The sequence below is a fragment of the Artibeus jamaicensis genome, unplaced genomic scaffold (assembly GCF_021234435.1).
Source record: "Artibeus jamaicensis isolate MK-2021 breed Jamaican fruit bat unplaced genomic scaffold, CSHL_Jam_final scaffold_1964, whole genome shotgun sequence".
NCBI classification, from domain to species: domain Eukaryota; kingdom Metazoa; phylum Chordata; class Mammalia; order Chiroptera; family Phyllostomidae; genus Artibeus; species Artibeus jamaicensis.
In genome coordinates, this window is record NW_026522030.1 from 26,287,572 (window position 1) to 26,302,680 (window position 15,109).

General features: G+C 36.4%; 1 protein-coding gene across 2 annotated transcripts in view; it reads left to right on the forward strand.

Annotated features, from left to right (window-relative positions):
• The window catches only part of KIF27 (kinesin family member 27), an 89,360-nt gene that overhangs the window by 55,271 nt on the left and 18,980 nt on the right, over window positions 1-15,109 (forward strand). Inside the window, exons 11-13 of one of the 2 annotated variants that reach the window (XM_053656573.1) lie at window positions 135-332; window positions 7,329-7,442; window positions 10,869-11,045. In XM_053656573.1, the coding sequence (XP_053512548.1) occupies window positions 135-332; window positions 7,329-7,442; window positions 10,869-11,045 (489 nt within the window). The remainder of the gene's footprint in view (window positions 1-134; window positions 333-7,328; window positions 7,443-10,868; window positions 11,046-15,109) is intronic. The other variant, XM_053656574.1, reaches the window with a different exon arrangement.

A 15,109-nucleotide genomic window follows, 5' to 3' on the forward strand; every position in this document is an offset into this window, starting at 1 on the left:
TTGTGAACCCATCAAAAATAAAAAATAAATTAAAATCTGGGCGAAATGTCTACCCTTGCCATTAATTGAAAAGTTTTTTACTTGATGTTTATGAGATGCAATTTTTCATTTTGAAATATTCCATATGGTCCCAGGTCTTACAGAAGAAGCAACAAAATAGTAAGAAGTTGGCATCACTTTCGATCCAAAATGAGAAATGTGCTAATGAACTTGAGCAGAGTGTAGATCACATGAAATATCAAAAGGTACAGCTGCAAAAAAGACTTCAAGAAGAAAATGAAAACAGGAAGCAACTGGATACAGAAATTAAGCGGGATCAACAAAAAATCAAAGTAATATTGTCATACTTTCCTGCTAACCGTAATATGAAATGTGAAATGGCGCAGAGCTAAGGAAGCCAAGGTCTTGACTTGTTTGGCTTGTGAGGTATCTAACCGTGGCCCGTGCTTGGCTGCTCTCCTCATTCTTTTTAAACTTTGTTCATCAACATAGTAAAACCTATGTGTTGAATTCTGAGTACTGTCTTGAAGGCTTTGACTTGACAAAAGAAAGTTCAGTGATACAGTTTCACAGATTACTAGGGCTTTAACTTTAGTTGCGCCTGTCAAAAACACTTAAAGCCAACTTTGTAAATAACATCTAACATTTGAATGGAATTTCTCATTTTTAAAATCCTTTGAAATGCGTTGACCATGTGGTGGCATAGAAAAAAAGTACAAGGTAAAATGGTCCCATTTCATCCATAGCGTCCAGCAGGTCTATACGATGGATTCGGATGGGGAGGAACTAGTGGCGTCAGCCTGGGGCTTGGAGCCAGGCTGGCACAGGTTCAAATCTGAGCTCTCCCAGTTCCTAGCTAGATCACTTATTGAGGAAAGTCACCCTGTTTGAATCTGTTTATTCATATTTATAATGGCCTTAATCATATTCGCCTGACAGGGCTCTGAATATAGAGGGGAGGTCACGATCACAACAACAACAAGTCCTTATCTAGCACTGTGTACCAGTCTCTCATTGAAATGATAAGCCAGACCCAAAGCTTGGAACATAATTGCAGATTTCCTATATATTTAATTTTGGAATATAATCTATTCTTAGACCTTAAAAAAATCATAGAATTTCATGATGGAAGGGAGCTTAAAAAACATTTAAGCCAAGTTACTGATTCTTTTTTTTAAACAGCTTTATTGAGATATACATCACATACTATTCAATTCACCCATTTAAATTATGTAATTTAATAGGTTTCAGTTATTACATATTAACTTTTATAAGCTGTGGTAAATATATATACACATATATATCATGAAAGATATCATTTTAACATTGTTCAATTGTGCAGTGGCATCAGTTACATTCACAGTGTTGTGCAGATCACCATCTGTTTCCAAAACTTTTGTCATCACTATAAACAGACACTCCGGAACCATTAAGAACTCCCCATCTCCTCCTTCTAATCTACTTATCTCTCTATGAATTTACCTATTCTAGAAATTTCATAAAAGTGGAATCATACAACATATTTGTCCCGTGTCTGGGTTATTTCACTTAGAATATAATATTTTCAAGTTTCATGCACATCGTAGCATGTATCAGAACCTCATCCCTTCTTATGACTGAATAATATTTCATTGTGTGCATATACAACATTGTGTTTATCCATTCCTTTGTTGGTAGATATTGAGCTGTTTTCACCTTTGGCCATTGTGAAATAATGCTGTGGTAAACATTGGCGTACGAGTAATTGTTCAAGTCCCTGCACTCAGTTCCTTTGGAATTGACATACCCAGGAATGAAATTGCTGGGTCATATGGTAATTCTCTATTTAGCTTTTTTGAGGAAGCCCTTAATGTTTTCAGTAGAGGCAGCACCTTTTACATTCTCCCTAAAAATGTATAAGGGTTTCGATTTCTCCATACCTTTGCCAATGCTTGTTATTTTCTGTTTTTTATTATAGACATCCAATTCCCTGTGAAGTGGTATTTCATTGTGGATTTGCACTTCCCAAATGACTAAAGATGTTCAACATCTTTTCATGTGCTTATATCTTCTTTGGAGAAATGTCTATTCAAGTTCTTCATTTACTTTTTTGTTCCTATTTCAACCTGTTTTATTTTTTATTGAATTTATTGGGGTGACACTGATTAATAAAATAAGGGTGAAAAAGGTGAAGAGTTTAAGCAAAAGAAAAGAAAACACCTTATAGCCACAGACAACAGCATAGTGATTACCAGAGGGGAAGGGGGTGGAGGCAGAAGGTATATGCAGGATGGATGGTGATGGAAGGAGTCTTGTCTACTTTTTAATTGGATTGTCTTTTGTTATTGAGTTATGGGAGTTCTTTATATATTCTGGACATTTAACTCTATCAGATACATGACTTTCAATATTTCAACCCATTCTATAGGTTGTCTTTAAACTTTCTTGATAATCTTGATGCAGCAAAGTTTTTCATTTTTATGAAGTCCAATTTATGTATTTTCTCTTTTGTACTTCATGTCTAAGAATCCACTGCCAAAGCTAAGATCATGAAGACTTACCCCTCTGGTGTTTTTTAAAGATTTTTATGGCTTTAGCGCTTATATTTAATAGGTCATTGATTCATATTTAGTTAATTTTTATGTATGGTGTGAAATAGGGGTCCAACTTTATTCTTTTGCGTGTGAAAATCTCTTCATCGTAGCACCATCTGTTGAAGAGACTATTCTTTCGCCACTGAATGGATTTGATACCCTGGTCAAAAATTAATTGGCTGTAGATTTATGGATTTATTTTTAAACTCTCAATTCTGTTCCATTTGTCCATCAGTCTGTCCTAATGCCAGTACCACACTGTTTTGATTACTGTGATTTTGTACTAAGTTTTTAAAAAAATTTATTTAGTTATTTTTCAAGTACAGTTTTCTGTTTATTTCTCCCATCCCAGCCCATCCCTCCCCCATGCACCCCACCTCCCTTCCATTTCCACCCCCCTTAGTTATTGTCCCTGTGTCCTTTATACTTGTTCCTCTAAATCCCTCCCATTTTTTCCCCTTAAATTCCCTCCCCTCTCCCTTCTGGTCGTTTTGAAATTGGGTAGTCAGCCCTCCAACTTTCTTCTTCCTTTTCTAGATCATTTTGGCTATTTGAGGCCCCTTGCAATTTTATATGGACTTAAGGATCAACTTTTCCATTTCTGTAGAAAAGGCCACTAGAATTTTGATATGGAGTGCATTGAAACATCTTAGATTTTTTTGCTCATCCTAAAATTAATCCTTCAGTCTTATATTACTTTCTCTCATTCTGTTCTCCCCTTCTTAACCAAGCTTCTTGGAAAAGTTTACTGTATTTGTTTCTGTTTTCTCTGCTTCCATTTAATTTCTTATCCTCTCTAGTCTGGCTTCAGGCTCCATTTCAAAGCTCTGAGAAGTTCACTAGTGCTCTCTGTCCGTGAAGTCCTTGCCCATTTTTAAAAAATCCTCACCCGAGGACCTTTTTTATTGCTTTTAGAGAGAGAGGAAGAGAGAGAGAGAGGGGGAAGCATCGATGTGAGAAAGAAACATCGATTGGTTGCCTCTTGTATGTGCCTAGACTGGGGATCATATGTGCCTGGACCAGGGAACTGAACTCATGACATAGGTATGTGCCTTGACTAGGAATTGAACCTGCATCCTTTTGGTTACGGGGTAATGCTCCAACCAACTGAGCCACAGTGGTCAGGGCTAAAGTCCTTGTCTTAACACCTTGGTTGCATCTAGTACAGTTCACTACTTCCTCCATCTTGAAATATTTTCCCCAGTGCCTTGGTGAAATTATCTGTCTTTTTCTCTTCTTGATTGATTACTTGTTCTCTGTCTTTACTAGCTCATCTTACACTAGGAGTCCTTTACATATGGGAATTCCTCAAAGCCCACCCTGTGTCCTCTTCTATATTCTGTCTTGGGTTACCTCATCTTTTTCCATGGCTGCAGTTAAACTCTGACAACTCCTAGATTTAATTCTTTATCCCAGATTTGCTCTTTGAACTCTGGATTCATATTTGTTGACATCTTCATTAGGTTATGCTAATGGTTAATTAGGTTACAATCTTCCCTGCTAATCTCCCTACTGTCCCCCTTTCCTGCTTTCTTCATGGGGGAAAAATATAGTTTTCTAATACACTTTATCTGATATTTCAAACTACTCAGTTGGGTAAGCTAGAAATTTGGTGTAATTTTTGACTCTTTCCTTTCCTTATCCCATGTGCAATGAACCACGAAGTCCTATAGATTATATCTTCTAAATATCTTGAGTCTATTCAGTTCTTATTTCTACTGCCAATGACCTTGTCTCTTTAGTCCTTCCTGCAGTGTGGGAAACAGACCTGCTTGCCATTCTATGGTCTTTGGATCTTAGCTGCTCATCTCTCAGAGGCCATGGCTTAACCCAAGACATAGAACTCTCAACCTGGCCAGTGTGTCTTAGTCGGTTGCAGTGTCATCCCATAAACCAAATGGTGGCGGGTTCAATTCCTGGTCAGGACACATACCCAAGTTGTAGGTTCAATCCCTGGTCGGAGCATATTCAAGAAGGCAAACCAACTGATGTTTCTCAAACATGAATGTTTCTCTCTCTCTCTCTTTCTTTCTCTCTAAAGGCAATAAAAAAATGTCCTTGGATGAGGATAAAAAAAGAATGACATAGAACTTTCTAAATCTATGCTTAGGGAAAAGAAAAAACTCTTTTAGTCAGAGAGCATAGACTGCTAAAATATAATTCTGCTTGTAATGTTAACTTTTTACATTCTGACGTAGGACGGTTTTGTTCCTTTAGTCATATTTTACATTCAAGGGAAATGACTTATTTAAGGGGAAGAATGAGTATTCCAGAAAAAGGAACAATCTGCCCCAAAGATATATTGAAGTTTGTGTTACTTCACACACAAACAGAAAACCTGCTCACAGTCCTAAAGGTCATTCTGCCCTCTGTTGGGAGCTAAGTGACACGGCTGTTTGTCCATTTTCCACTCAATTGCGCCACCTCCAGAGAATCCTATGACTCTGCATAGGTTCTTCTTAGAACAGCAGTTCTTCACTGAAGTCCATGGATGAGCTATAAAGAAAAGGTGTGGGAACTTTTGGTACTGTGGGCCATAGTGTGATCTTGGGCTTTTTACTTCTGTAAGCACTAATTTCCTCATTTATAAAATTTAGTTCATAACAATCCCTGACAATAGGATTATTGTAAGGATTCAGTGGGGTACTTGAATAGATGTAAAAAGGCTAGCACAGTGCCTGGCAGAAAGTTATGTTAATATTGTAACAGGGATTACAATATAAAATAAAGGCAGTAGTGTCTACTGCATCATGTAGAGGAAGGAATTAGACCTAGTGCAATGTTCTTTCAAAGCGTATAGGAAAGAATAGGAATTATAGAGAGTTAGCTCCAAGTACATGTTACCTTCGTCTAAGCATCCTGAAGTTTCTGTGACTATAGCAGGCGATAAATCGTAACTATGAGCTAGATCTAGGGAAGCCTGAAAAATTGATGGGTAATAATTATAATAGGGTCCAAATTCACCCATAATGCAACTCAGGTGGGCAGTGAAAATTTATTTAGTCTGTAGCAGACCTGTGTTCTTTATGACATCCCCTGACCCTGCCTAATACATGTCATGATAATTCCCAGACACATGGTGGGAACTAACTAAATGTCCAGTCTATTTAAATTAAACATTTCCTTTAAATGATTTTCAGCTCTCTTCAATAAGAATATTCATTCTCTTAGCCTCTTCTGCCCTGTGCTCTCTCCCTCAGATGGAATCCAGTGTATGTGGTGGTTGGGTGTGAGTTTCTTATTGCAACATGTAGAGGTGAGAGGGAAGTGGCCCCTTGAGTTTCAGTTGGTCCTTGGATGTGAATAGCTGGAATCTGCTCTCCTTCGTCCACCTTTCCCTGCTGGCCTCCGGTGATGAAACTTGTGCCTGGCATAACTCACAGTCTGGTCTTGCTTTTAGCATAGAGCATGGTGTTGCTTTGACTTCATCTCATGTCCTAATGGTCTTCCACTTAGCTTGTGGTCTATCCTCACCTTCAGTTTTGGGGTCGATTCTGTATAATTGACCCTGTTGGTTCTCAACTCAGGGTCCATGTCACCTGAGACCAGCAGGTTGAATTAGTCTCTCTTTCCTGACCGCACTTTTCTCTTTCAGGAAAGCTGGACATTCCCACATTGGTGTGAGGCTTCCACACTGCAATCTACATTTTCTACCTCTGCCCGTGGTGATACCTTACTTATCACCCCCATTCTGGGCCAGAACTAAAGAGAGGAAAATTGGAACACACATTTTTCTTACTGTCTTTCTTCTCCTTTCTGCTGTTCCCAGGGCTGGAAAATGGTAGACTTCCTTTTTACTTTATATCAATACTTCTAAAATTACCTGTGGAAAAGGTACAATTTGGATTTTATTACTAATTTATCACAGCCAAATACTTCTTAAAAACATGAATTAGTAAAAACCATAAATTAAAATGTAAAAGTCCATCTTCTTAATTAGTAAATTCAACAGATTTAAAATTATTCTGTCAAATTGTGATAAAAATTTCTAAGCACTTTCAGTTTCTGTACTTACCTATCATGGATCAGTAAGAGGTAGTCTGCGGACTGGCCCACTTTGATTCCTGTCCTCCGTCCTGATTCCTGCTAAGCTGTGGTGGTGACAGTGGCATCTTCTCTAAACCTTGGGAGAGCCCTGGGAGCATTGGGCTTCTTGACGTGACTCTTAAGATGTGGATGGGAACTAAAGGAATTTGGAAAATACTCTTCACAGGACCATGATCCATCCGCAAGGCTATTCTCATGCTATAAAATCTGATTTTTGAATGTCAAAGGGAGTAGTACCTTCCTTTTTACATATCTATTGTCATAAATTCTATTAGCAGTACTTGTGTCTCACTAAACCTCATTGGCTATGCTACTGCCATTGTGCAAAGCTGTTTTGTCATAAATTCTAATGTCCCCATGGTGGGTGGGTGCTTTGGGTGTACTAACTAAGGGTAATGAGTTCACAAAGGCACAAAAGTACATTTATAATTTTCAGACTTATCCATGTTAACACTAATTTGTAACAGTGGGAAAGAATGAAAAAAAAACCCACTTAGTTTGTCAGTAAACCCTGATTTTTGATGTGAGATTTAATTGCTTCCATGAGAAGCTAATGTTATTTTCTTCTCAAAATAGCCTCAACTTTCATCTATTCATTTTCTTTCTGAAACTAAGGAAGCAAATATTAAGAAAATGATTATTTCATAAATATTTAATGAGGGCCACATAGTAAAAGCCATAAGGTATTCTGATTTCTCTTTTCTACAGGAACTAAAGTTAAAAACAGAACTGGAAGAACGTCTAAAACTGAAAGCCGAGGACCTCGATGCATTTAAGATGAAAAGGAATAAAAGTTCGTTTGGAAGTATAGACCAGTTACAGGTTTGTCAATTCTATTTAGTGCTTTTGATTTTTCTTCTATTTGATGATTGTCTAAGTAGAGGTAAAAAGTAGTGAACTCTGAAGAAAATGTTCAAACCCTAGATTTTTGCACTTGAGGTTAAAATTTCTAATATTTCTTCTGAAACTTTTATTTAAAAATTATTTTCTTATCTAGAAATGTGCTGTATTCTTATTTCAGTAAAAAAATGGGTATTTGAATGCTGTGGAATATATACATGAAATCCATGTTTACTAGATTGTATTTATTCCCATGTCAAAACTGGTTTATTTTCATGGAAACATACTCATGTATTTCTAAAAATCAGAGCTCTCCATTCATTTTATATGCACCATATGTAATATATTAAGAAGCTATTGTTTTAACACCACATTTAAAAAATGAAATTCAGCCCTGGCTGGTGTAGCTCAGTGGATTGAGCGTGGGCCTGTGAACTAAGGGATTGCAGTTTGATTCCCAGTCAGGGCACATGCCTGGGTTTCAGGCCAGTTTCCAGCAGGGGATGCACAAGAGGCAACCATACACTGATATTTCACTCCCTCTCTCTTTCCCTCCCTCTCTAAAGATAAATAAATGAAATCTTTAAAGAAGAAAAAAGTTTAAAGAAATGAAATTCAGCCATGACCACTGTGGCTCAGTGGGTTGGGTGCTGGTGCCCAAGATGAGGGGTTGCTGGTCTGATTCCCAGTCAGGGCACCTGGGTTGCAGGCCAGGTCCCCAGATGAGGATGTGTTGAGAGGCAACTGGTGGATGCTTCTCTCACACATCAGTGTTTCTCTCCCTCTTCTTCTCATTCCCCCTTCTCTCTAAAAATAAATAACAGTCTTTAAAAAACGAAATTCATAAACTAATACCAAATTTCAGAGAAACAAAATCTTAATGTTATATAAATTCAAAATGGCAATTTTAAAAGTCTTACAGAAAAATACTACACTTAACATTATAATTACATTCAAATGCATACACATCACCTTGATGCTAAAAAATTTGTTCTCTTTTCCTAAATTTTATACTTTAATAGTAAAGTTTAGTTTATAAATGTACAGTAGGTTCTTCAATAACATTATTTCATTCAACATCATTATAATGTTGATGAGATGCTTTAAGAACTTTACTTTTGTTTATATCAATTAGCCTATAGTAAAAATTTTTCATTATAAGTAGTTAGTTTTGCCTAAAATTGCAGAACCTACCAATGATACTAAGTGAGGACTTACTACTGTATTCCCAGTTATTTATATTCCTAGTGTATTTTAGAAATTGGTAAAGAGCATTTGTGGTGGAAAGGGTATGTGGGGGGAGTAGGAGAGGTTGGAAGGCAAAGAATAGTGACAGGTATGTTTTAAAATGTTAGGGATCCAAATTTTAAGTGAATACAGTGATAGATTCCTGTTGCTTGCACTGACTGTTTTTTTTTTTTTACGATTTTATTTATTTATTTTATAGAGACGGGAAGGGAGGAAGAGAGGGGAAGAAACATCAGTGTGTGGTTGCCTCTCACAGGCCCCCTACTGGGGACCTGGCCTGCAACCCAGGCATGTGCCCTGACTAGGAATTGAACCTGTGACCCTTTGGTTCACAGGCTGGCACTCAATCCACTGAGCTACACCAGCCAGGGCTTTGACTGTTGGATTTTAAAAAAACACAAAACTAGATGTTTTTAATGTTGTAAACACTAAAACCCATTTTTCAGAATTTGACTCAAAACAAGGACAGGATTATGAGTTAATCAATATGCGTATCCAGAGAACTTATAATAGGACATTGATTTGATATGGATTTCCTTTATAAGAAGAAAGTATTTAATATTGGAACTGTTTGGTAAGAACTTTTGCTATAAAAAGTTCTTTAAAAATCAAAAATACTATAAAAATCAAGAAATTTTCAGAAAACTAAGATACAGTGAATTTACACAAATCATAATAACCTTTATTGTATCAGTTGCAGAAAAATCCACTTATTTTTGTTTCCCTAAAAAGCCTGTATTATGTTAGCAGACTCCTACCCATTCTTCAAAGGACAGCTAAAATTCTATCTACTCTGTAGGGCTGGCATTGACATTTCTTCCATTTTTCAGACAAAACCAATCCCTTTCTTAATTTTTGCCTACATGGTACGTAGGCGTTAGCATTTATTATCAACAGTAATAACTTTCTGGTTTCTTTCCTGTTGGTATGGAGCTTACAAAAGTGCTGTAGTTCATCTTTCCAACCAGTCTCATAGTGAAGGAATGTTTGTAGAATATGTTTAATTGCTGGACTTCATAGGGTCTCATATATGGAGTTTTTAAGGTATAGCTGGATATAACAAAATGAAAGTATTTTTATAGTTGTTCTGGGGTATCCTTTCTGTTCCTAAAGATTATAGAGCTACCATTTTAGGCGTCAGTATAGCTTGAATGTGATAGTCCTATCCGACCATACTTTCTAGGTCTGGGTCGAAGACTGCGGCTCTTTGCTGTGGCCATTTTGCTCTTTTTTATTTTCTCATGCATATTTACTATGTCATTATCTTAATATAGATTTTGAGGAACCATTTTTTAAAATCAAGTTTGAGATGAACTGGAAAATAGTATTGTGTTGATTTGTTGTGTGGTATCTGTTACTTAATTGGCATTGCCTCCCTACTGTAAACACGTAGTGCAAATGAGTGCTTGGTGGACTTCATCTTGCACAGTCAAATTCTATTCATATTTTTGTTTGTTCTTATTTCTGGGTATCCTTAATCCAAGAGCATATTAAGATACTTGTTTTGGAAATCTTTCTGACTATATTTTATTGTATAATTACTAGATGTGGACAGAATACAGTACAGATTGAATTTTAATGCTCCATCATCTGTACCTTCCACTGTGTGTATCCATTCATTCACTTCATTGATTTCATCAATTAGTTAGTCATTCCTATAACATCAATTAGTTAGTCATTCCTATAACATTTTATTGAAGGCCAATCATGGGCCAGGCTTTGGGGAAACAAAGGCGAAAGTACAATCCCACAATCAGTCAAGGATCTCAAGCTGGGAAGACAAACTGTATGTGGAACAACCAGCAGCGTACATGCTGTGGTGGACGTATGCAGCGCTATGACAGAGAAAAAGGTTCCCAGCATATTCTAACTCTTAATATAGGTAAAGAAAATTGTTGGTCCTTTCCTAGGTCAACCTAAAAAATCCCAGACTCGAACATATTTGGGGGGTGAATTTTAACTCCTTATTAAACAACACAGCAAGATGGTAACTGAAACTGTGTACTTCTAGACAGTTTTAGACAGGAACACTATTTGGTTATTTTCACTAGTAGTTTTCAATGTTCATTTAAGGAGTTTCAGCCCATCTGAAATTAGGTGACTATATAAATTTTATCAATGAAGGGGAACGAGTAACATTTCTTTGATATTTTAATTTAGAAATTGGTTGAGCAAAAGAAGTGGTTAGACGAAGAAGTAGAGAAAGTGCTGAACCAACGCCAAGAATTAGAGGAGCTGGAAGAAGAGCTAAAGAAACGAGAGGCTATAGTTTCTAAGAAGGAGGCCCTGTTACAGGAGAAGAATGACCTGGAAAATAAGAAGTTGAGAACTAGTCAGGTATTCTGTTTAATACGCTGTTTCATTCTGGTCGTAAGTCATGTAAAGTAGGATTTTTTCCTCTAAAAAGTAAATCATTGTGAAGTTGGAAATAAGAAGAAAACTCTTCTGGTTTTCAGTGTATTTTGCTTATCACTGCTTATGTAATGGCCATCACTAAAATCTATTGCAATTTTGAGGTAAAATGTTGAGTGTTCTTCCCAATATGATTTATTACTAACTTTCTGGGGTACTTTAAAAATTGTGGTAAAATATACATAACATAAAGTTTACTGTTTTGAGCATTTTTGAGTGTAAAATTCAGTGGCATTAATTACATTCACAATGTTATACAACCATCACTCCTACCTATTTCTAAAACTTTTTATTACCCCAAACAGAAACTGTGTAACTATTAAGCAGTAACTCTCCATTTCCCCTGGAAACCTCTATTATTAACGTTAGTGGATATTTTCAGGATAAATATTTGATGCTGTACACTGAACATTGGGGATCTGGAAGAATAGACTCAAAGTGATCTAGCTATCGCTACCATCCAAAGTCAGAAATTTGCAGGGGATCCTATAAAAGAGGATTTTATCTAATGAAGGTTTGCTTATTTTTCAAATTATAAAGACTTGAGGATTTTTACAAAAATTTTTGCTGGAGGACTTGGATTTTATGAGCCAAAGAAGTGATTTTATGAAGGAGCTTGCCTCAATTTCAAGTTTTGGAAATAAAAAAGATTGTGAAGGGAGTAGAAGGACCATGAAAATACATTTTTGCTATATCTTCGCATGTCTTCATCATTAGCAACACTAACAACAGAATCTAAAAATGAAGCTGGCTCGCCACAGACTTGAAAGGACTCCCTACCCAAACCTTTGCCTCCAGGAGGCCTTGAGTCCTAGGCCAATTTAATGTTGAATCACGGAACAAAGAGGATCAGTGCCCTTTATCAGATCTGCCTTTAATCCAAAATCTAGATCAGTAGGATCTGAACTGATCATGGCGTATTCTTAACCTCTCTACTCAAAATACTAGGTAGACAGGGATGGCGACCTATATGGAACTCTGCTCTGTCTCCATCCCCCCAACATGGTGAAATAGGTATTAGCACCAGGCTGCTTTACATAGGGGTAAGGGCTTCCCCTCCAGTCACCTTAGTTGGTGGTGCTATGTCCAGGTGGCATGCTCACATTAGCTATTGGGGTGAATTTTTAAAAGCTGCCAGAGCATTATGCTAAGTGAAATAAGCCAGGCAGTGAAAGACAACTACCATATGATTTCACCTATAAGTAGAACCTAATCAACAAACAAGCAAGCAAAATATAACCAGAGGCATTGAAATAAAGAACAAACTGACAGTAACCAGAGGGGATGGGGGAGAGAGATAACGGGGGGAAATAAGGGCAGGGCCATCAAGGAACATGTATAAAGGACACATGGACAAAGCCAAAGGGGTTAGGTTCAAGGGTGGGAGATGGGGATGGGTGGGGTGGGGGTCGTTGTGGTGGGAAAATGAAAACAAATATACTTGAACAACAATTAAAAGCAAAAGGAAAAAAATAACATAAAAGCTGCCCCTTAAAACATGTAAATGAGAGCAAAGGGAATTACCAAATTAAAATATCAAGTGAGTAAATAGAAGAAAACCTGGGACCTTTAGGATATGTTCTGTATCATAAGAAAAAATAAAAAAGAATAAGGAGGACAGTTTTTTCTAGAGATAAATCTACTCCATGATACAGAAGAAAAATGAGAACATATTTCATAGTTCCAAGAAGATATAATATTTAGGAGCAAGAACATACTGAGATATGTTGACGGTATAAATAAATGAAACAGTAGATCAAAGCAAAATTAATTCTTTCAAGATTGTGTTAATGAAACAGAAGGAAAACTTAAGATTGTTATACTACTGGGTTCTTTTCTGAATAAAAGGCATAAAAATATTATATATTTTTTAGAGTTTAAGAACTACAGGAATTGATCATATGCATTTCAGACAAGGAACATGATAGTTAAAAAATACATTCATACCATATATGAGTTTAACTACAAAATGAGTCAAAGGTGTAAAGTAAATATAAAAGGTAAAACTAAAAACTCTTAGAAGAAAACAGACATAAATCTCCATGGCCTTGGATTAAGCAGTAGTTTCTTGGATAGTACACATAAAGCATAAACAACAAAAGAAAAATTAAATTGGACTTCATCAGAATTAAAAACACTTGTGATGCAAAGGATGCCATTAAAGAAGTAAAAACCACAGAATTGGGGGAAATATTTGCAAATCGTATACCTGATAAGGGACTTATATCTAGAATATATAAAAAGCTCTTACAACTTAATAATATAAAGAACATTCAATTAAAAACAGGCAAAGGATCTAATAGACAAAGAAGATAAAGAGATGACCAATAAGCACATGAAAAAATGCTTAACATCCTTTGCCATCAGGGAAATTCAAATCAAATTTTTTAAAATTTAATCTTTATTGTATTTTGCCATTTCCGTTTCATCCCTTTATACCTCCTTTCCCCCAGCAACCACCACACTGTTGTCCATGTCCATGAGTCCTTTTTCCTTTCTGCTCAATCCTTCCATCCCCAGCCTGCCCCCGTCCCCACTAGCTATCATCTGCTATCCATCTATGAATCTGTCTGTTTTGCTTGTTAAATCAATTTGTTCATTAGATTTCATATGTTAGTGAAACCACATGGTATTTGTCTTTCTCTGACTGGCTTATTTGACAGCATAATGTTCTCTAGGTCCATCCATACTGTCACAAAGGGTTAATTTTTTTGTTCGTTTTTACAGCTGAGTAGTATTTTTTCAATGAGTAAATGTCCCATAGTTGTTTTATCCACTCATCTACTGATGGACACTTGGGCTGCTTTCATATCTTGGCAATTGTAAATAATGCTGCAGTGAACACAGGGGTGCCTACATTTTTTGGAATTAGTGTTTTTGGTTCCTTTGGGTATATTCCTGGAAGTGGGATCCCTGGGACAAAAGGCAGATCCATTTTTAATTTTTTGAGGTATCTCTATTTCCACAGTGGCTACACCAGTCCAAATAAAAATTTCAGTGAGATACCACTTCTCACCAACAATAATGGTTATGATCAGAAAAATAGATTAAATGTTGGTGAAGGCATGAAGGAATTGGAACTTTCATATCCTGCTGCTGGGATTTTTGAATAGTTCTGTTGTTTTCGGTAACTATCTTGCAGTTTCTCAAAAGGCTAAACATAGAATTACCACATGACCTAGCAATTGCACTTATAGGTATATGTCCAAGAGGAGTAAAAAACATATCCACACAAAAATTTGTACATGGATTTTCATAACAGCATTATTCATAATAGCCAAAAATTGAAAACAATGGAAATGTCCATCACCTGACGAATGGATAAACAAAATGTGGTATATCCTTACAGTGGAATATTATTAAGCAATGGGAAGGAATGATGTAGCAACACATGTTGCAACATGGAAAATCCTGGAAATATGTAAAGTAAGTGAAGCTAGTCACAAAAGAAGACCTATTGTATGTGAAGATGGAATATGGACATTTTCTAGTGAAAAAAATTATCTCCCACCTGGCTCAGGAAGCTACTGAATGATGTCCTCCACAAAAAAGAGGGCATAAACAATGAAAAAGGAAGACTCAGGACTGAAAATGTGACCCAACAAGGCAATTCCCAGGATAATACCAAAGGGAAATCCCAAAACAACTTGTCCAGTGTGGAGCCAGAATATGGAGGCTCCAGGTAAAATATTTCCAGAAAAGAATGGAATGAAAAAATTTCCTCATTAAATTTGATCAAGTGAAAAAATCATGTTGAGAGGAATCATATAGTTCTATTGGAGAGGAATTAGTTAAAAGATACAAAAAAACATTGTATCAGGTAGAAGTGTGATCATTTTTTATAGATCAGTTATAAACTGTATTCACGAGGTCATGTAAACTGAATATTGATTTATTGTAAAACTGTAAAATAATACATATTGGGAAAATGAAGGGAGAAGTAGGAAAGAGAAGGCATAAGCGCCAAATCCCGATCTTTCATAATTGTC